The sequence below is a fragment of the Felis catus genome, chromosome A3, assembly GCF_018350175.1.
Source record: "Felis catus isolate Fca126 chromosome A3, F.catus_Fca126_mat1.0, whole genome shotgun sequence".
NCBI classification, from domain to species: domain Eukaryota; kingdom Metazoa; phylum Chordata; class Mammalia; order Carnivora; family Felidae; genus Felis; species Felis catus.
The window spans coordinates 66762744-66783586 of record NC_058370.1 but is presented as its reverse complement, the minus strand read 5'-3'; the positions used below and the strand labels follow the sequence as shown (position 1 = coordinate 66783586).

The 20843-nt window shown below is 47.7% G+C and overlaps 1 protein-coding gene across 1 annotated transcript in view; it reads left to right on the top strand.

The window, feature by feature from the left end:
- The window catches only part of LOC109498520, a 43586-nt gene extending 27587 nt beyond the window's left edge, over positions 1–15999 (top strand). The window contains exons 3-5 of the mRNA XM_023252183.1: positions 2575–2936; positions 9182–9329; positions 14594–15999. Coding sequence (XP_023107951.1) covers positions 2575–2936; positions 9182–9329; positions 14594–14688 — 605 coding nt within the window. The 3' untranslated portion in view covers positions 14689–15999. The remainder of the gene's footprint in view (positions 1–2574; positions 2937–9181; positions 9330–14593) is intronic.
- The last annotated feature ends 4844 nt before the right edge of the window (positions 16000–20843 follow it).

The following is a 20843-nucleotide window of genomic DNA, read 5'->3' as shown; positions in this document are numbered from 1 at the left end:
GGAAAAAAAAGGAGGGCAAGGAAGTGGGCAGGGTGGAAGGAGGAGTGGGAAAAGAAAAAAAGGAAAGAAAGGATAAGCCAAGAGGAACAGGATCAAGGGCAGAGCTAGGCAGGAGAAGGAGGGGAGGGAAGAGTGACGTAACCAAGGAAGAAGCAAAAGAAATGCTCTCTGTCTTCTGGAAGGAAAAGCCTTTATTTTGAGTCAGCTGTGAGAGGCCTTCTCAGTCTCTCAGTCCGAGAGGGAAATTATTTTCTGCCTGTTGTTTCCCAGGTCACCAGTTATATTAAGCAAAGGTCCCTTGGTGGCTGCCATCTATAATTTTTCCACTCCCTACCCTTTTGAGTCAGATAGCAAAATAAGGACATTTTGAAACTTGGACTCTTGGTGATCAGAATGTGGAGAATGTGGTCCAGAACACTCTCAGGTCTCGTGGAGCTGGCCAGGGTCCTTGTTGAGAGTCCTGCTTAGATCAGCAACAGGAGGGCAAACAGAGCCGCCAGGTCGCTCCCATGGGTGCTCAAACCCTTGCCTGGCCCACCGAGACCACACAGTTCTAGGCCTTCCCCGGGCAGCAGGCCATAGCTGCTTCCACAGTGCTTTGTCTGGGGTTAGATGCAGGCTCTTTGCCCTGAAATGCCTCCACTGGCCTGGCATGGATCAGAAATGTGGAGAGTCAATTGTCATCATTCTGAAAAGCCCCTTCATAATATGTCCTTCATCTATCTTTCCAAACTTATGTCCTGCCACACCTACCACACATCCTGCATGTCAGCCAGGCCAGTCTCCTTGCCACTCTCTGAACAAGTCAAATATTTTCATGCCTCTGTGTCTTTGCTCTTGTTGTTCTCTCTGCCTGGAATGCCTTTTCCCTTTCTCCTTTGCCTGGTGATGTCATACTCATGCTTTCCTCCTCTTTCCAAGCAGAGTGAATTATTTCTTCCCTTGAGTCTTCATGTGTACTTTATATACATCTGTACTTAGATGCAGCACTCATCACTCTGGTTTGTAATTATTTGCCTGTCTGCCAGTCTGTTCTTCAAGGGCAAGAACCCAGGCTTATTCATGGGCTGCCCTGGTACTTGGCTCAGTACCAGGCCAGCACATTCATTCAGTCATTTCACAAATTTATTGAGGACTGATTACATGCCAGGCTGTTTTCTAGGTGCTGGATGGTGAACAAAACTGATAAAGTTCTCTGTTCTCATGGAGCTTACATTCTTGCTCAGGAGGCAGACAACATACAAATAAACAAATAAATGTCAAGTAGCAATAAGTGCTAGAAGAAAATCAAGGGGGCTAAGGGCACAGACAATGATGGAGGGTGTTATTTTAGCCAGGGTGGTCAGAGAAAGGCCATCTTGAAAAGGTCGCATTTAAATAGACACCTGAAGGAAGTGAGGGAGTGAGTCATGTTGGTATCTGGGAAATAGAATCCCAGACAGAGGGAACAGCAAGTGCAAAAGTCCTCAGATGGGAGCATGTTTGTGTGTTCAAGGACAGCAGCAAGGGCCAGAGGATGCCAGAGTAGTGAGTGATGGGAAAAGCTGTAAGACAGAGGCTCCAAGAAAGAAGAAGTAGGGGGCCAGAACTTAGAGCCTTCAGGCCAATGTAGAAACTTCAGCTTTTACTCCAGGAGACATGGGGAGCCGTTGCAGTCCTGTCCCAAAGTACATACATACACAGCACACTCGTCTGCTTCAATCTGCTCTCCAGCTACACTAAATCTACTCAAGTCTTCTTTGAGGAGAGGAGAGATGAACTTATATTTTAGAGCATTCATGACCTTACATGACCTCTTGGCTACTCTCTGAAGTACAGACTGTTCAGGGTGGGTGCTCAAGAAGGTGACTGATAACATGGGACTAGATGCAAGAGTGGCCTTGGAGGACAATGTGGGCTTGTCCTTGATTGGACAGTAAGTCTGAGCGTCTGCTCCCTTTAATCTATGTTCTCCTCCTCCTTCTTCCCTAGACAAGTGTCCCCATTGATGAGGATTTTTCCGTGCCTGGGTACTGAATGAACTTGGAGAAACCAGGCAAAACTCATGAGAAACAAACAGAGACCCTGGCCTGCTAAACTGAGAGATACTAATCTTGCCTGTAAGGCTCACCCAACCAGTACCGGCTGACTTTGTGACTTGGAGGAGGAAGGCACAATTCAGGAATTAATAAAAGGCAAAGCCTTTCACAACTCCAGCAGGCCTGCAGTATGACTGTTGGCTCCCAATCACCTTCAGGAGGCCGCGGCAAAGGAGCTCCAATAAAAGCTTGTCTGAGAGAAGGAATGAGACTTTGACCACCTACTCCTTCCAGGCCCCTTCCCAGGCACATGTGAAATATCCTCACTGCTAAAATATCCAATGAAGGTTGAAGAGGTGCCCCCTCTACCCCTCCATGCTCTCTAATGGTGGAATTTCAGGCATCAGGGAAGGCGCTCGCGAAGGGATTTCCGGTAGCGCCTCTATTTTTATCACACACACACACACACAAAAAGCATTTATTCCCACCTCCCTTCTCCCAGAGAGGAACGCGGACACTCGGGACGGGTAGAGAGAGAGGCCCAAACTGCCAGCAGGGTTCAAGGGCGTGCCCGCCTCCGGGCGGAATCGCGGCGCCCAGAGCAGTGGAGGTCGGCGTACGGCAGAGGGCGCAGAGGAACTGCTCCGTCTGCCCGGAGCCCAGGCTCCCCGGCCCTGGAGCACCCTCCTCCCACCCGGCCGCCTCCGCGCCCCACCGCCGAATCGCTGGCTCGGCCTCCGAGCGAGTGTGGGCACCGTCAGGAAGCACCTTCCCAGGCCACCCCGCAGCTATCATCTGCCCCCTTATCCGGCCGCAGCCCATTTTCCGGTCAACCTAGTCCCTGGTCTACAGGCAGTCCCGGACGCGCCACACCCTCCACAGGCCATCCCTCTCCTCCCGCAGTTCCTTCCTTTCCAGGTGTGGCCGGTGGGGGAGGGCTGTGGTCGGGGAGGGGCGTGGTCGGGAGAACTCGGGCTTGGGACCCGGACCGTGAGCGGTTTTGTAGAAAGAAGCTGCAGGTGAGAGGTCAGAGCTATTTCACCCTAGGCACTGGCCCTTGGCTCCCTGGCTCTTGCGTGAGGGCCTAGAGCGCAGGACCCCGGGAAAGGAAGGAAGGCATCTGCAATGTTCGCTCCTGCAGGGCCTGGCAGGTGACAGGGGACATCGATAGTGATTGGCTGAATGAATGCATGGAATGGAATGAAAGAAATGGGAAGTGGTCTGAGACCTGGCTCTGGCCAGCCCCATGCTGGCACAATACCTCCCAGTAGAGGTTGCCACACTCACCTTTGTCCTTGCCTGTCTCTCCCCACCACCATCTTCCCACCTCCCAGCTTTCCTTTCGCTGCCTGCCACTGCTCAAAAGCTTTCCCTAGCTGTCTGATCCCAATCCCTTCCCCTAGCTTTCAGATCTCTGTACAGTCTTGCCCCAACCTACGTACATACGTGGCACACTCTTCTGCTTGAACCTGCTCTTCAGCTACACTAAATCTACACAAATCTGAATATAACTTGAATTGGCCTTCCTCTGGTGGAGCCCCCACCTCCTTTTCCCCCTATCAGCAACACCTGCTCCCTTGCCTCCAAATCCTTCTCTTCTGTCAAGGTCCAGCTTCAGATTCCATTCCTTTTCTTCAGGAAGCATTCCCTGACTTTTTCACTCCAGAGTAGGTTTTCTCAGCTCTGACCTCCTATAGCATACACTCCCTGGCACTTGATTGGTACCAGTTACCTATGATGCTTTATCATGTATGCTTACCTACCTATGTTTTCTCTCCCACTGCACTGTAAACATTTGAAAGTCAGGGTCCAAGTCTTATTTATCTTTGTAGCTCCTTCTTCAGTTTATCACACATTTATTGGGCATCTACTACATACCCGGTATAGAGTCTAGCATATATGCTCCCAAAGGAGTCTAGGACACAGTCCTCCATGATGACGTTGGGGATAAAAGAAGACAAAATGGGGCTTGAGGAAAAGTAGAGGGTGTGGCTCGGAAATGGAGCACTCGCTAGGAAAGTCCCACATGACTTTCTTTGGTAGCATTCAGCATCCTGGATTAGGAAGCAGTCTCATTCTCTAAGGGAGTGTCTGCCCATTTATGGAGTCACTCACTCATCCATTCCCTCATTCATTCATTCATTCATTCATTTGATAAATATTTGTTGAGTCCTTACTTTATCCAGGTGACTCATAGGATTGGTCATACTGCAACCCCATAAGGGTTGGCTCTGTGTGTGTGTGTGTGTGTGTGTGTGGTAGGGAGCATTTGGTGTGAGTTGCTTCTTTGTCAGTTCCTGTTCAGAAGCATAAATCCCCACTGGAAATGGTTTTGGGAAGTCCTAGATTTTCATGGAGGGGAGGAAGACCGTCAACACTTCCTGAAGGTAAGGTGCCCAGACTTTGCCTTATAGTTCACTTTGGGACAGCTTACTCTACCAGACCATGTTCATTTCCAAGTCCTTTCCTTCTGTGATCATTCAAGGTTTTCCAAAGAGCCCTCTGAGGTTAGGTCCATTTGCCAGATGAAAAAGCTGAGGCTAGGAAAGTTAAGGTTTTCCCAAAGTCACTGAGCTACAGCAGGGCTGAGCCTACAGCAGGTCGTTCACATCTGGTCTCCTCAGCTTTATTGTAGGGGGCTTTGACCTAGACATCTTTGGGACCCTATATGCTACACTTTACACCCGGTATGTGTGGATGCTTAACACGCTCCATCTATAGGTACACCCAGGGCTATAGAGGAGACAATCAGAGGATATGAATCTCTGGCTCTCCACAATGAAGGAGGCAGGTCTCTGGAACAGGACATTTTAAATTTCAGATCAAAGTGGTGGCCCCCATTATATCTGGCCACTAACAACTCCCCAGGTCTCACTCAGAAATTTAATGGTAACTAATTACTGAATCCTAACTCCAAACTCTAATCTTAATGCCCCGATTCTAACCACTCCTTTAAATTATTCATTCCCTAATTCTAACCAGAATACATCACTCCACCCCTAAGGGCAACTCAGCACCTCCAAGATCCTGGCAGTCTGATGTTATCTTTAACATCCCTCATATAGTCCACAGTGGGCCAAAGCCTGCTGCTCTAGTATCGGGGAGCAAGAAGGTCCAAAATGAAGGTGCAACAGCCAGGGAGGGACTAGTAACACCATGAATTTGTTTGCGTTATGAAAGCAGCCAGTTTTTCTCCCCAGGTACCCAGGCCTTCATGTTGTCCCCAGGCCTTTCTGGAAGAGGGGGGAAAGAAATAGGGTGCTACTGGTTTTAGAAATATTTGAGAGAGGCCTAAAACCAGGCTAGGCTTAACAGAAGAGGTGAAGCATGAATGGAGGGATTCCAGCCATTCAACAAGTATTATACTAACAATTGAATGTGCCAGAGCACCCTGGCAAGCTGTGATTCAGATACAGTTCCTGCCCTCAGGCAGATTGCTATTTAGAGGTAACTGATTTTTTGGAGCACTGGCCATGTGTTAGGTACCTGTGTTACCTACTTTTCCATGTCATATTTTGTTTAATTGCTACAACCTATGGAAAAGGAACTCTTATTCCATTTTATAGATGAAGGAACTGAGGCTCAGCGCTAGTAAAGGGCAAAGCCAGAGACTTAAATGCTAAATCCTTTTCCTGCATTGCCTTTGGGCGGAGCAGGGGAGGGAAGTTTTCCAGTAACTGACATCTGTTCCTGAGTCAAGTCGCCTCCACTAGTCCCAGGCCGCAAGTGTGGAGTAAGGGGATTGGGCCAGATTCTCTCCAAGGCTCCGCCCACTCCTGCTATGCTGAGCCTATCAGATCGTAGGCTTTGGGGGCGGGGCCAGAGGCTGTTAGAATGGTAGCTTGCTGTCAGCCGTGGGTCAGATCCCAGGCTTCAGGAGTTCTCTGTGTTAGTTGTTGCCTTTTCCTTGGTGTCTGGCTCTACCCGTTTCCCTGTTGACCACCAGGATTCCAAGTCACTGGAGAATCGTGGCCTACTCTTGCTTCCCATTAAAGTCAAGGTCAGACTAGTTTTGTCCCCAAAGCACCAAGCCCTGCCTTATAGGAAGCACCTCTGCTTCCACTTTATGGTCACCATAAAATAATGTTATTTAGTTAATTGGTATTTCAGGCAACTACTTTGCCTGGCCTTGTAGAGAATGGCCCCTGCCCTTAAGGTGTTTACAACGTGGTTTTATAAAAAAAAATGAACTAATAAATAAGAGTACTGTAATAATAGATCACATTCGTAGAACACTAACTGCATGCCAGGTGCTGTAGCTTTTAATAAAGAGTAGCTCATTTAATGCATAGCAACACATCACAGTAACTTCTCCCCTGAAACATATAACAGGGGTGGGGAGAGCTAGGGGAATGGCATCAGAAGAACTTACATTCAAGTGTAAATCCTGCCCAGTGCTAGCTGAATGATGCTTGGAAGTTACTTAACTTCCAAGTAACTTCCAGAAAACTGAAGTCTGAGCTTCAGTTTTCATATCTGCTGAATGGTAGTGTTTTATACCCTATTGGTAAAGAGCTATTTTTGAGGGTTAAGTGGAATAATACTTATGAAATACTTAGCATGGTGTTTAGGACAGAGTAAGTGCTTAGGTGTTTATTCATTCGTTTTATAAATATTTGCTGAGTGCCAGGCACAGTTCTAGGCACTAACAATAAAAGAGTGAACAAAACACAAAGCCCACTTACTTGCTATGGCTTACTGAATTTTGGTTTCTTCTTTTCTACCTGTATATTTCCATTCAGTTTCATGTTGATTAGCTCATTTTAAGTAGATATATTTACTTACTTCATCTTTGCATCATCTTGGTCAAATAGGGATAAAAGAGGATTATTTCCATGGGATGGATGGAGAAACAGAGGCCTAGAAAAATTAGATGATTTACACAATACATCTGTAACAAAAGCTTAATCACAGATTTGTCTCCTGTTCCTAGCATGCTCTCCTTTAGGAATTTTCTCTTTTAGCGTTCCAGACAGACTTATATCTTTGGTGAGGGGGGAAGACGGGTGGTGGTGGCTGTGAGCTTTCCTCAGAAAGTACCTGCAGAGAGCTCACTGATGGAGGTTGTAGCCCCTCCCACCCTCAGGCTCTATCTACATGGGTGAAATAGAGTGCTGAGCATGACGGCATTAGGGCAGAGCCCTCCACCAGCACAGACAGATTGGTCCATTATGATAGAGAAGAACATATGGAGAAAGAGGTAAATGGTGATGGAGCACCCTCCCCCCACCCCAGCCCACCTAGCACCTAGCCCACTTTGGTTCTTTTCTGCTGAGACTCCTCCCATCCCTTCTTCCAAACTCACTGAGTTGATGCATGAGGATCCAGCAGGATTCCTGTGCAGAGTAAGAAAAGCACTATGAGTTGATTGGGTGTACAGGATAAGTAGGTAAGAAAACTTGTGTTTAGTAAAGCTGGTTCTCAAATTTATTAATGTGCAGCAAAACTTAGCCTAAGCAAAAGTCAAAAGAGTGGGCAAAGATGATATACAAGCTTCTTCATTCATGGAAGAGCTACTCAGGATTGCAACACATTGGCAATAAGTCCAACAACAGGGGACTCATTGAGTGAAACTGTGGCTTTCTCTACTCTGGAATGTTAGGTAGCCATGAACAATTTTACTACAAAATATATTTCCTGACCTGGGGAAATAACCATGATATATTTATTTTTTTTAAGTTTATTTATTTTGGGGGGTTGGGGTAGGGACAGCAAGAGAGAGGGAGAGAGAATCCCAAGCAGGATCCAAACAGTCAGTGCAGAACCTGATTCGGGGCTTGAATCCACAAGCCACAAGATCATGACCTGAGCCAAAGCCAGACACTTAACTGATTGAGCCACCTAGATGCCCCATCATGATATATTTCTAAAAGGTAAAAAGCAGGCCAGAATATCAGGGAGATCCTCCAGGAAGAGGAGGCCAGGTCCAGCTCTCTTTGACACCAAAGAAAGCCTGGCCTGATTTATTTGTTTGTAGAGGCACGTCTCAACAACCTATAAGAAGTCCATCTTCTATAGAGGGTTTCAGAAATCAGTTTCAGATTCTCCTTCCTTCACCCTACCTTTTTATTTTGTAACCTTAATCCTTGATGTAACCTAAAGTCCAGTAGGAGAAAGATCACACGAAAATCATGTTATTTCCTCTCAGGCTCAGCCAGGGCCTTTGCACAAGCTGTTGCAACTGAAGGAGCTCATCACAGAGCACATATCCCCCTACATACACACACACACACACACACACACACACACACACACACACACTGCCCCCAGATCTCAGCTCAGTCATCACTTCAATTCATCTGGGCCATCTTCCTTGCCTTGACTTCCCTAGCAGGTCCGTTTCCTCTCTGATACATCCTCACAGCACCATGTACTTCCTTCTCCTTTGTTTACATTTATTGTCATTATATGGTGAGTGTCCTCCATCTATGTTGTCTCCCTCTATGGCAACAAAGATGGTGGCCACGGATACTCTCCACCCTCTTTCCCACTCAGCATGATTCTTCCACAGGTTCTCAGCAGATGCTGGATGCATAGATAGATGAATGACAAAGAGATGGCAGGACAGATGAGGCTGTAGGATCTAACAAGCAGGAACAGAATGATTACAGCAGATGTCTCCAGGGCAGGATGGGCTAGCTCTATACTTAGAGGAGTAGGTGCAATTTCAGGGTCACTAGGACAGCCCTCCTGGACCTGCACTCCAGTGCCTGATATCCCTTTTACAAAAGGAGACAAAGCCTTTGTTCCTTACAGTGTATAGAGCTCAGGCATGAATCACACATTCCTGGAGAGGAGAGAGGTACTTGGTGGCTTACTTACATTCATGCTAAGGGGTAAATGACTAATAGAGTCTTTCCTAAGAGCAAATTGTGATGGGACGTGGTGTATGCAGGAGGGGAGAGGAAGTTAGGGAGCTAGGCTAGGTCCCCAAATGGGGAAAGGACACAGAAAAAGGAGTCTTAGGGCCTGATGCCAACCTTGACCCACAGTGTCATTTTGCCTTTGCTGCACGCAGCCTGGTCCTACTGGGTATTAACAGCCTTTTTGGTAAATCGGGTTCTGCAAATATTTGACGTCTGGAAAACTTTCAACAAAGATGGCGTTCAGAAGGCTGGCTCGGAGGCCCCAGGATGACAACCTAATTATGTTCCTTTTAATAGCTCCTTCCCAAGTGCTCAGTCAGGGACATCTGCTCTGCCGCGGTTGCACCTTCAGGGAGGAATATTTTTAACACTGTGATGCCACAAAAGGAAACTTCTGAAGGCTGGATGAAAATGGCCTCTGCATTCACAGTGCCTCAGGGCCCAGGTAGGTAGGGCCTAATGCTCTCCCCTTTCCCCACCCCCACCCCCTAAAACAGGGCCAGGCTCCTTTTCACAAGGAGAGGTGTTGGCTTACAAGGAAGTGGTTGTTATGTGTGTGTGTATGTGTATGTGTGTGTGTGCGTGTGTGTGTGTGTGTGTGTGTGTTTTAAATATTCCTTTTTCAGATTTCACAGAGGTACATTTGATGTGCCAGGCTGCCTCACCCAGCTTCCATATAAGTGGGGTGTCAAAAATAACAACCAAGAACACAGCAAATCCTTTGATGCCAGCCCTCCCTGCATGGTACTGGGCCCTGTCACTGCTTCTGCTAGTTAACTATTCTTACTCCACACCCCAGAAGAGGAGCCCCCGACCCCAATACAGATGCTAGTTATGTCAGAGGAAGGAAAGGGGAGAAAAATAAGAAAGGGAAGGATTTCTGTGGTTTGTTTACTAGAAGACTAGCTTGCTAGAAAGGCCACAGGCTGACAGGCTAAAGATGATGTGTCTTAAGGGAGGGTTCCTGGGATCAATGAGTATAAGGAGAAAAGTACAAGGAGCCCAAGAGATGATCTACTCTAAATTCTAGCCTCCTTTTCTTCAGACAAGTTACCTGAGGCCCAGAGAGGTAAACAGACTTGCTTAAGGAGTTAGCTTTGACGCTTGGGTTGGCTCTCCTGTTTTTAGTCCAGAGTTTATTTTGGTGAGAGCTGCTCTATTAGTTCACCAAATCACATTGGCAGACTCCTGATGGAAGTGTGGCCTCATTATCTAGGAAGACAGTTCTCTTTGTCGGAGTAATACCGTGGAGCAAGGAGGAGAAATGGGTCGTCCTTCTGCCGGCCAGATCACCTGGTCTGCTCTGGACTAGACACTCATATGCCCATCAAGAAGGAGATGCTGGGCAGCTGAGCATTGTTCTGTGCTGTGTTTACGCTAATATTTTCAACCCACATTGAGATTCAAGCTCATCATAAAGGTGTTTATACTTACTTCAAGTCCCTTCCATGCTTCTAGTGAGGACAGAAGAAGCATTTCCAGAAAAGCTCCAAGGAAGGGCAAGTGGAGTGCAGGGTAAAAGGTGCTGCTCTACTCCCTGAGCCAGAGATCTTCATTTCCCAGCTGAGTCCCAGGACATCTGGCTCAGTGCAGCCCTCTCATTACACACTGAACTTGTGTTGCCTCTTTTCTTCAGCTCTCACTTGACCATCATAGACTTCTCTGGTTCCCTCACCTTTCAACTTCAGCCTCTGTTGCTAACCAGTTGCCCATTCTTTGGGTCTTACTTACTCAAATTCTGGAGAGGGAATGTGATTGACTCAACTTCCCTTTGGCTCCAGATGTTCTCCCTTTGGGGTGCCAGTTTTTGGATGCACTGGTCTTGGGTCAGGGGGGAGCTTCAGGGCCAATCCTTGTGCACTCAGCATAAGAATGAGCCTGTCGCTTGCCCGAGGGAGCTCTGGGGCCTGGTGGGCATCCCACTGCCTGGCCTGAGCAGTATTCACCATGCTGGAGATGCAGTGTTGGAAAGACTGAGGGGTCTCTATGGGGCGGCAAAGGCAAGACAAGACCTTGGTGATAAGGCCTAGCAGTGGCTCTTAAAACTGAAGAAACAAGTGCTCAACAGTCACCACAATGGAGAAAATCTAGGCGGTGTGTGGGGAGGTTGGGGAAGAGCAGGTGCACAGTATGTAGTAAGGTTGGTGTGTATGGTGAACTTGCCTTATTCACAACCTTGACCAAGGCCTTGACACTTATAATCAAATACTGTGACTATGACTATGATTACTACTACCATCACTACCACTACTCCTTCTCCCACTCCTAGCTAACACATATTCCATGCCAGACACTGTTCTAAGCACCTTCCATCTGTTAACTCCTCTAATCCTTATAATGCCCTCTGAGTAAGTACCATTCCCATCTTACCTATGTAGAAACTAAGACTCAGAGAGATTATGTGGAGCCAAGGTTATACCGCTAATAAGTGGAAGAGCTGGGATTCCAACCTGAGAAGCATGTGTTTTTAATGACTTTGCCATGCTGCCTCCCTGATAGAAGCAGGTGGCCAACTCTACTATGCTGTTTGAGAGGTACCATTTGGTCCTAAATACCCCAGAATGTTCCCTCAGTTCTATCATGCTTGCCCTCTCCCCTCTGGTTCAGAAATTCCTGCTCTTAGTCACTAATATAGTGGAAGATATGGTAACCTCAGGAGAGCCCTTTGCCCTCTCCCATTAGACCTTTGGTCCTAAGCAGATGGGCAATAAGCATGGTGACTTCACTCTTAGGAGTTAGTTATCAAAGCCTGGTGGTTAAAGGAAGTGGCAAAAGTGGTGAAGAGATCCAGGGTTAACCTTGAACTCAGGCAAAGAAAGAAACCCATACATGGTGTATTGTACTGAGAAGCCTCAGGGAAGAAACCCTCCACCCCAATACCTATCATTCCATCATTATAGGTCTAGATCAGTGCTGACCCACAGAACTTGCTATGACAATGAAAATTTCCTATATTTGTGCTGTCCAATTTGGTAGCCCCTAGGCACATGTGGCTATTGAGCACTTGAAATTTGGCTAGTATAACTGAAGAACTAATTATTTCATTTTATTTTATTTTATTTATTTATTAAATTTTTTTTAATTAGTTTTCTTTATTTTTGAGAGGCAGAGAGAGAGCATGAGTGGGGAGGGGCAGAGAGAGAGGGGAACACAGAATCTGAAGCAGGTTCCAGGCTCTGAGCTGTCAGCACAGAGCCCCACGCAGGGCCTGAACTCATGAACCATGAGATCATGTCCTGAGCTGAAGTTGGATGCCTAACTGACTGAGCCACCCAGGCACCCCAATTTAGATCTACAGTTAAATGCCACATGTGGTTAGTGGCTATCATAATGGTCAGGGTGGTTCTTGAGATCTCCTTGGGAATATACATCCTCTGGGAGGCTCAGACCTTAAGCATTTCTTTGCCAAAACTTTAGTTCAGGGAGTGCAAGCTAGGCATAAGGGTGTCAGGCCAATGCATTTCATTTGGCCAGTATGAGGCTTTGGAATCTTTAATTCAAATGTCTTCAGCCAAGCAGCATCTCCAGCCTCCATTTCTCCTGGTTTTACTCCAGGGCCAAGTCACACATTTTGCCACCTCTGAAGGAGTTTAGCTGCGCCCAGCCTCAGTAAAAGCCTTCAATGATTCTCAACTTTATTTCATTTGCTCCTTACAGCAGCCCCAGGATAGAGGTAGAGTTGAGACTGTTATGCCCATTTTATGGGTAAGAGAACGAAGGTTCCCAGAAGCACCTGGAAGGGCCATTCTCCAAAGTCAGCTCCACCTTTCTTGTCTCATTTGAATAGACACTGGAAGCCCGGCTTACATCTGGGGTGTTGACGTGGCCCTCGTGGAGGAACCTTGCCCTGCCCTAGCTGCTGGCACTCGCAGCCTTCAGAATGCTTCTTCCCCAGCACTCCATTCTTGTTTTCATTCAAACATCACCTTGATTCATTTTTAATGCAAGCCAGCTGCTGTTCTAAGCCTTACTTAATATACCACTTCCACTGCCTGCCTGCCTGGAAACTTAGTTCTTCCAGAGTTGAGCACACTTGGGGTCTATCAGCAGATGCATCTGGGTGAACTGGAAGGAAAAGAATTCAACCTTCCAACTACCACCAGCCCAAGACTGCTCCCTAGGCCTTCTGTCTACATGGAACCTGATCTTAGTCCCATCCCAGTTTTCCATCGGCACTGCTTATCTACTGGATTCTGGAATTTAACACCTGCTTGACCCATGCCCTGTTTCTGAATGACCGCCTCTGCCTCTCTCAGCCACCTATCAGGGCTCCCACTCAAGTTTCCTGCCTCCCTGAGCAACCCCACACTGAACTCTGTCTGCCCCCTCGGTCTTTCCTACCGCTTACTTTCCCTTTCTCTGGTTGACTGCATGTTTATACTACTGTTTGATTATGGCTGAGGAAAGAGACCTGCCTGCAATCAGGAGGTGCAGGTTATATGGCCTTGGGCAAGTACTTTAACCTCGTGGAATCTCCATTTCTAAAACTGGGATTTTTCAGGGGTTGTACCAGATTAGTGGTCCAGACTAGTTAGACCAGATTAGATTTTTTGAACTGTTTTCCCTAGGAGGGTTCCTCAGAGACTGCTTTGCTACATAGAAGCAGGGGATGGAGGGGAGCCAAGTGGATAGGAACTTCAGGATTTCTTCTATCCTCTCCAACCGGAGAACCCACTTTGATATGATTAATGGACCTGGGTTCTGAAATGCTGCACAGAGAGAGAAAGAGGGATTGAAAACTCCAGATTATCCATAATTAGATGATCCAAAAAACCTCTTACAGCTCTAACAAGGTAGAGGCAAAGTCTTTTCTCCCCAGTGAGTTATAGGCCCTTGCAGGCAGTTTGTGTGTAGACCACCCAATAGGAGCCCAATCAGTGCCTGTGCAATGAGGGAAGGAACATCGGACACTCTCTTGTTCTCTTCTGTGGTGTTCCATGTGTATCTCTTCTCAACAGCCAGATGGAAAGGCCTTACTTTTACACTTCTTGAGCATTCTCCAGAGAGCTTCTAGCCCAGGGCCTGCAGTCTGACCTCAAACCCTTTCCCTAATTGAAAGATCAGGGCATGGCGGGGTGGGGTCCAAAACCCTGCGTGTGAGTCCCACTTCCTTTACTGCCTCCATGGTCTCTGACAGGGGACTTCAGGCCCTCTGAGCCTTAAATTTCTCAGCAAGGTAATACTGCTTATGATTTGTTTATTATTTTGAAGTCAGGCTTTATACCTAGACCCCTCCCTCTTGCCCTGAGGTATTGTGCTCCCCCAGTGTGGGAGGGTGGAGGGATATATTAATTGTTTCTACAGAGTCCACTTGCCCAGGGTAGAAACCACAACTGAAAGGTTCAGAGTTGAGCTGTGAGAAGCAGTAGCTTCCTAGTAAAACCCACACAGTAAGATGAGTCTTATAAAAATGACCACAGAGTGACAGAGGCCAGAAGAACTGTTTTAGAAGGGAGGGGAAAAAAAAGAGGTGGTTCATAGAGGGAAGCCATGTACCCTCTGGGCTGTGACCAGCCCACAGCACATGAAACAAAGCCATGGACCTGCTTGACCTCAGAGTCGTCTTCCCATCTCTTAGAGCTTATGTCTACGGATTGTGACTGGTGTAGACCCAGCATGTCCTGGGGGACAAAATAATGAAGTCAGCAAGGTTTGTCCTCAGTATTACTCCTTTGCTTTCTCTGTTCCCTCTCATTTTCCCATCTTCAGATGCCCAGAGCCTGTGGGACAAGGAAGAAGGAGAATCCAGGGACAAGAAAGAAAGAGTGTATTGGAGTAGCACTCTCTCCTGGAGGTGGTGGTGACCGAATGTGAGGCCTCTCTCAGAGGGGGCTACACCTCCAGGGAATCTTGGAGAGAGGAATTCCCAAGCCAGAGGCCACGTGTGACCCGCAGATGTTTTTGGTTTTGGTCAACATCATGGTAACCTCAAGAGTTTTGTAAGAAAAAAAAAAGAAGATTTTACATAAAAATTTAGATTTCTGGCTTATTTTAGAAAATGGAAGAACTGAAAAGTACTGGCCGCACATTCCTACTAAGAACTGGTTAAGTGTTATCGCCCTCTTTAAAAGAAGCCTTTGTTCGCTGGTTTGCTGCAGGCCCTACCAGTCCTTATTGCTCCCTGTCATTATCTCTGGCCTCCTCCTTCCAGTTATGCCACTGCCTGGCTCCTGTAGCATCTGAGCTTGTGACCTTTGACTTCATCCAAAGAAATTACACAGTAATAGGAGCACAGAGAACCATGACGGCAATATTTCTGGGCAGAGGAGCATCTCCTTGTTCTTAACATCATTCCATTTGGGAGCCACCCTTCCTGGGAGAAGTGAATGCTGCTACACAGCCTTGCGTGGAGCATGTAGACTGCCAAAGGATTTGGAAAAAAGTTCATAAAGATCTGCCAGCTCCCTGCCCCCACAGCCTGCCCCCTCCAGCATCAGTAGTTGACCATTTCATCCTCATCACCAGTGAGTTCAGGCCCCAATTGCTCATTCTCTGTGACCCAGGATAGAGTCACCTTTGTGCCTGAGCCCAGCCTGACCTTGCAGCCGGTCCCATTATTAGGGCCCTTTGCTCTGTACCAGCTGATCACAGAGTCTGGGGCTGCCCCTCACCTGAGTGCCTGCCTTGGCTTCCTACCAGCCCTGCATTGCTCTGGGGACTAAGTTCTGCCCTGCCTTCCTAGGCAAGGTCCCTAGAACACCCGCTGCTGCCGCCAGAGTCCTTGAGCTGCAGGAATTTCTTCCTTCTTCCACCTCTGCCTTTCCCAGAGGCTGACCTGCCCTAACCCCTTAGGATAGGCCTTATCCTGTTGTGTGCCCAGCCCTGTGCATGATGCTGCCAACACAGGTAAAATTTGTCCAGGGAGTGGGGTTTAGGTGGGATTTTGGCTCCCACTGGCCATCTTTGTGCAGCTTTTGTGCACAACTGCACAATGACTCTAAATATGTTCCCTGGCTCCTGAGCCCAGCCATCACTGTTTGGCCTCATCCTCCCACTGATCTGGCTTCCTTTCTGATACCTATCCTCCAGTTCCTCAGCATTTCCTCTCCCTCCTTGTCTCACATCTAAGCCTGAGGAAAAAAGTGATTAATATAATAATAATTTACATATTGAGATTTTGTCTGAGGCCGTGTACTAAGTGCTGCGCATGTATTATCATATTGGATTCTTACAACCACCATGCCATCCCCATTTGCTGGCTGAGAAAACTGAGGCACAGAGAGACTGAGGAATTTCTTCAAGGCCCAGCAAAAATGGGTGACAAAACCAGGATTCAAACCTACGTCTGTCTGTTGCCACAGCTTACGCTTTTAACCACTCAACTCTGTTTCCAAATCAAAGAAAGCTAGAAGGGAGGGAGGCTCAGAGAAACCAATAACTTGCCTAAGATCACACAGTTCAGTGGTGGAACTCGAATTCAAACTCAGGTAGGTATTCTGTCACCAAGTCCAGAGTCCCTTCACCTGTTGCTGGTACTCTTAGGCTGCCTCTTTCACTGCTCTGTTTGCTTCTCAGCTCCTGGTGTATGATGGGGCACAGGAGGTGCTCAGGAAACCCTTGCAAACCAAAGGACTTACCTCGCCTCACTTGATATGCCTTGTTGGAGCTGTTCTCTCATGGACTCCGAATTGCTTTGATATCAGCCAGGATGGCCTTGCCCACGGACATGTTTGCTCTTAGCTCAGACCTGGAGGGCCTGGAATTCCACCATAGAATGTAGTTTTCCTAGAAGGGGGACAGAAGACTATAAGGAATTGAATTTAAAGTGCTAATATTTCAGGATCCATGAGTTTTTCCGAAAGTTTTCTAAGAGAATGTGGGGAGTATGAGAAAGTAAAGTTCTGATTGAGGGTAGGTTGGGAGAGGACAGTGGGACAAATCTGGCACAGCAGGGTATGAAGACAAATTCTACTTAAAGTGGTTTTCCATAAATCAGAGCCTCTTGATCCTCCTTCCTTGAACTCTGTATCTCTGGGTTTGACCTTGTCTTTGGGCCCTACAGTCCCCCGGTCCAGGTCCTTCTTCCCAGCTGGGGAGGTTAGCTCAGATACCCCTGGGGAGAACTTGGGGACAGGCAGGGCCCTAGTATAGAGCCAGCAGAAATGCCAGCTTCACAAAGCAAAGCTTCACACCTGTCCCCTTCCAGCAGTCCTATGCCTGGCCATCGCCCCTGGAAATAGTCCTGCCAAGCAGCTTGGCATGTTAGTAGCTCTAATGGACAGTAAACTTTGTGCAAGCTTGTAAGAGCTTTGGATTCCCAGGCTCCCTGGTGAAAACAGGTTTCTTAGAGGCCCATACCAGACTTAGTTTCTGGCAGCATGGCTGGGATTAAGGACTTTCCAGAACCTTCACTCAATTCAATTTAAATGAGCAAGGATTTACTTAGCCTCTCTGAGTGCCAGCACAGTTTCTGGAGACCAGTATAGGAGATTCCACAAACTCTTCTCCTATTCCAATCCTTTTTTACATCTGCTAGTAGCTCAATTTTTTTCCTTCTTTTTTTTTAACTTTTCTTTTTTTTTTTTTAATTTTTACAGTTTGTATTTATTTATTTTGAGAAAGAGAGAGAGAGAGAGAGAGAGAGCGCAAGAGTGTGCAGGCAGGGGAAGGGCAGAGAGGGGTTGGGGGGAGAGAGAGAATCCCAAGCAAGCTCTGTGCTGTCAGTTCAATCCCATGAACCCAGAGATCATGACCTGAACCAAAACCAAGAGTCAGATGCTTAATCGATGGAGCCACCCAGGTGCCCTAGTAGCTGAATTTTCTTAAAGCCAGCATTTCATGTTTCAAGGCTTTGGAGTAAGACAGACATGGGTTTAAATTCCTCTGCCACTCACTAACTGCATGACACCCACCAACACTGAGCTTTAGTTTCTCCATCTGTAAAACATCAAGCTCATAGGGCTGTACATGAGAATTAAATGAGATTGTGCATGAGCTTAGACCAGGGCCCATCACCCAGAAGGCCGTGATCAGTCAATGGTAGCAACCAAACCAATAAGCAAATAAAACTATAAAGCCTCCCTGCTCTTATCAAACATCCCTTTGCTCAGACACCTCCCATAATTTTCTACCACACATAGGACAAAGTCCTACCTTCTTTACCTGGCACTCAAGGCCTTCCACATAGAGCCACATTTCAAGTGCTTACTAACTGCATGTGGCTTATGGCTGCCATGCTGGACAGCACAGAATAGAACATCTTATGGTTGCAGAATGTCTACTGGGAAGCCCTGTTGTAGCTGGTAGTATAACTGGGTGGGGGGTGGGGAGCAGAGAGTGTGGGGAGGGGCAGGGTGAATGTTTCCATCCTGGTGTCTGTTTATTTTATAGGGAACCTGAGCCTGTGCCCTCTCAGGTGTCGGTTCTGATTCCTGATGAAAGGATCTGAGGTGAGGGCCATAGTGTCCTGCTGTCCTGGCTTCTAGCCAGGTTTTCCAGTTGTTTCTAGGTCTCAGCCTCAGCTGGACTGGGCTGAGAGCATCCATCTCATGGGCTGGGGAGCCATCCAGTCCCTCCTGGGCCCTCTGTTCTCTACCTGCCCAGCTTGTACCTTCTTTCCTTCCTCCTGGCTGGAGCTTTTCCTCCCAGTCTCCTGCAGTCTGCTAGTACTTCACTTCTCTCATCCCTCAGGGCTCTTTGGCTTCCCTTGGCCCTTCTTCCCACCACCTGGGCCACAGGGTCTGCTCTGAGGAACTGGGCAATCCCCGGGGGATCTCTTCTTTAGGACCCTCTGCTGTACCCTGTTTTGCTTGAATTGTTTCAGGGGCAGTGTGGTCTCTCTGGCTACAATGCCAGCCCCAGAGGGCTGAGCTGTTATCTCCTATTGATTTCCCACAGCACCAGAGGATGAATGAATGAATGAATGAATGGGTCTGACAGGCAGTGAACCCCTCCTGTTTCTACCTGCCACCCTTTGCCCTTGCCAGGGACTCTGAATAAGAACTGTGAGGGATGGTCTTCTGTCCTAATTTAGGCCAGCAACTCCACGTAGGAGTCAGCCACAGTGACACTTCGTGTGTCCATCTGGGAGAGTGTTGGAGACTGTGAATGATTTCTGCCTGGGAAGGGTAGTGGGTATTCAGGAGTTTTGGGGGTGGGAAGGTGGATTTTGAGACAGAACTGGAAGAGAAAGGCACAGAAGTGGGGGGGGGGCACAATAGCAATGAGAATAGTGGGGGTGGGGAAACACAGGGAAGAGGGTGGGAGAGAGGGAAAGCAGGGCACAGAGAGAGAGGGAGAGATCCTTGCCTTGCACATCTCCTGCCCCCTGACGTGGCTGTGCTGATATCCCCAGCACTAATTGCTTCAATTAATAATACTGCTCTATAAAATTTCAGCAGCTGAGAGCAAGTGCAAGGGAAGATGACATAATGCATTAATAATGCAGGCAGCCAATGGAGCTGGGCTCCTGGGGAGCTCCATTAAGGAGCCACTGCTGCTATCCTCCTCTTCGCATCAGCTAACACTCTGGGCAGGGCAGTGAGCGTCCTTGGGCCTCTGCAGACTGCTGGGCTTCGGAGCTGTGGCCGCAGAGGCAGCGCCAATGGACAGGAGGCTGGGACGGCCTCAGCCTTCCCATAAACTCTGGAAAGCACTCCTCCCCCATTCTTTGATCTGGACAATTGACGTTTTCTCAATCTTATGTAAGTGCTACACACTTTTTCAAGATTGCTGCCTTAAATCCGCCCCCCCGCCCCCCCTGCCCTGCTCCTTCCCGACCTCTCAGATTAGCAGCCCCTCCCCCACCTCCACCACTGGCTGAAGTTCCTGGAGCAGCTTTCCTGATTGTTTTAAATCTCCATCTCATCTTTCTCTTTGCATCTGCATCTCAGTCTTTTTGTCGCTGTCCCTTAGGGAGGGAGGTAATCCTCTCTTTCAGGACAAAGAGCCTGTCATCCTAAACATGTTCAGCTGGTTTCTCTCAAGTCAGCATCAGCATCACCCAAAGCCCTCTGTAAGCATCTGCACATGCACAACAGTCTGTCCCCGAAACTGTGCCAAGGCCAGGGGCTAAGTGTGGCGCTGGGAACAAAGGGGCCAGCAGCAGGCATCCAGATCCTAAAGCTGCAGGTCACTACGTGGTTTTACACTGGTGCAAAGCCAGCTCTTTTCCCACTTGCCTGCAAAAACCAGTCCTTTACCATCCCAAAGAAACCCTCTAATTCAGGGCTTCTCATTCTGGGGTTTCTCTAAGAAGATGCTTCAGAGTGCTGCAGAACCCCTGGAAATTGTATGCAATACTCTTTGTACATATGTGCATTTCTCTGATAAGAATGTCTACAACATTTTCCTGTTGTCTCATGGGTCCTGAATCCCATGAACCTCAATAATCTTAAAATCCAGCCCTAACCTCCTTGGGCAGTTAGGTCCTTAGGTAGCAGAGGTATTTAGATGGATCTTTCATTCCATCTCTGCATCTATGGCTCTAGATGAGGCCCTCTGTATCTCGCCTGGATTGCTGTAGTCAAAGTTTATGTCAAAGGGGGCCACGGGCTAGAAATAAAGAAGGTGAGAAGAGGCCCAACATTCATCTACGACTCAAGTGAGAACAAACACTCATGCTTCAAGTCTTGGCATCCAAGCACAGCCTGGTGCCTCTCTTTCACGGTAGGACTGAAGTTTGTGTTGGCAATTCAAAGTGTTCTCCAGAACAGGCTTCCTTTCCAAGGAAGAAAGGTAGGAGACAAACATGTGTTGGGCACTTTCTATGTGCAAGGTTCTGTCCCAAACAGTCTGGTGTGATCCTGCTCACATACCAGGAAGGCAGATCCTCCGGTCCCACTTCACTGAGGAGGAAACTGAGATTCCAAGAGGTTAAACAACTTGAGTAGTAGAGTCAAGATGTAAACTGAGGCCTTTTTGCCATTCAAATCTAGCACCTTGCATTATATAGAATTGCCTGGCCTTAAACAGTAGCTCTTGGAGGGGCATTTTCTGGGAGCAAGCCTGGCTAATTCCA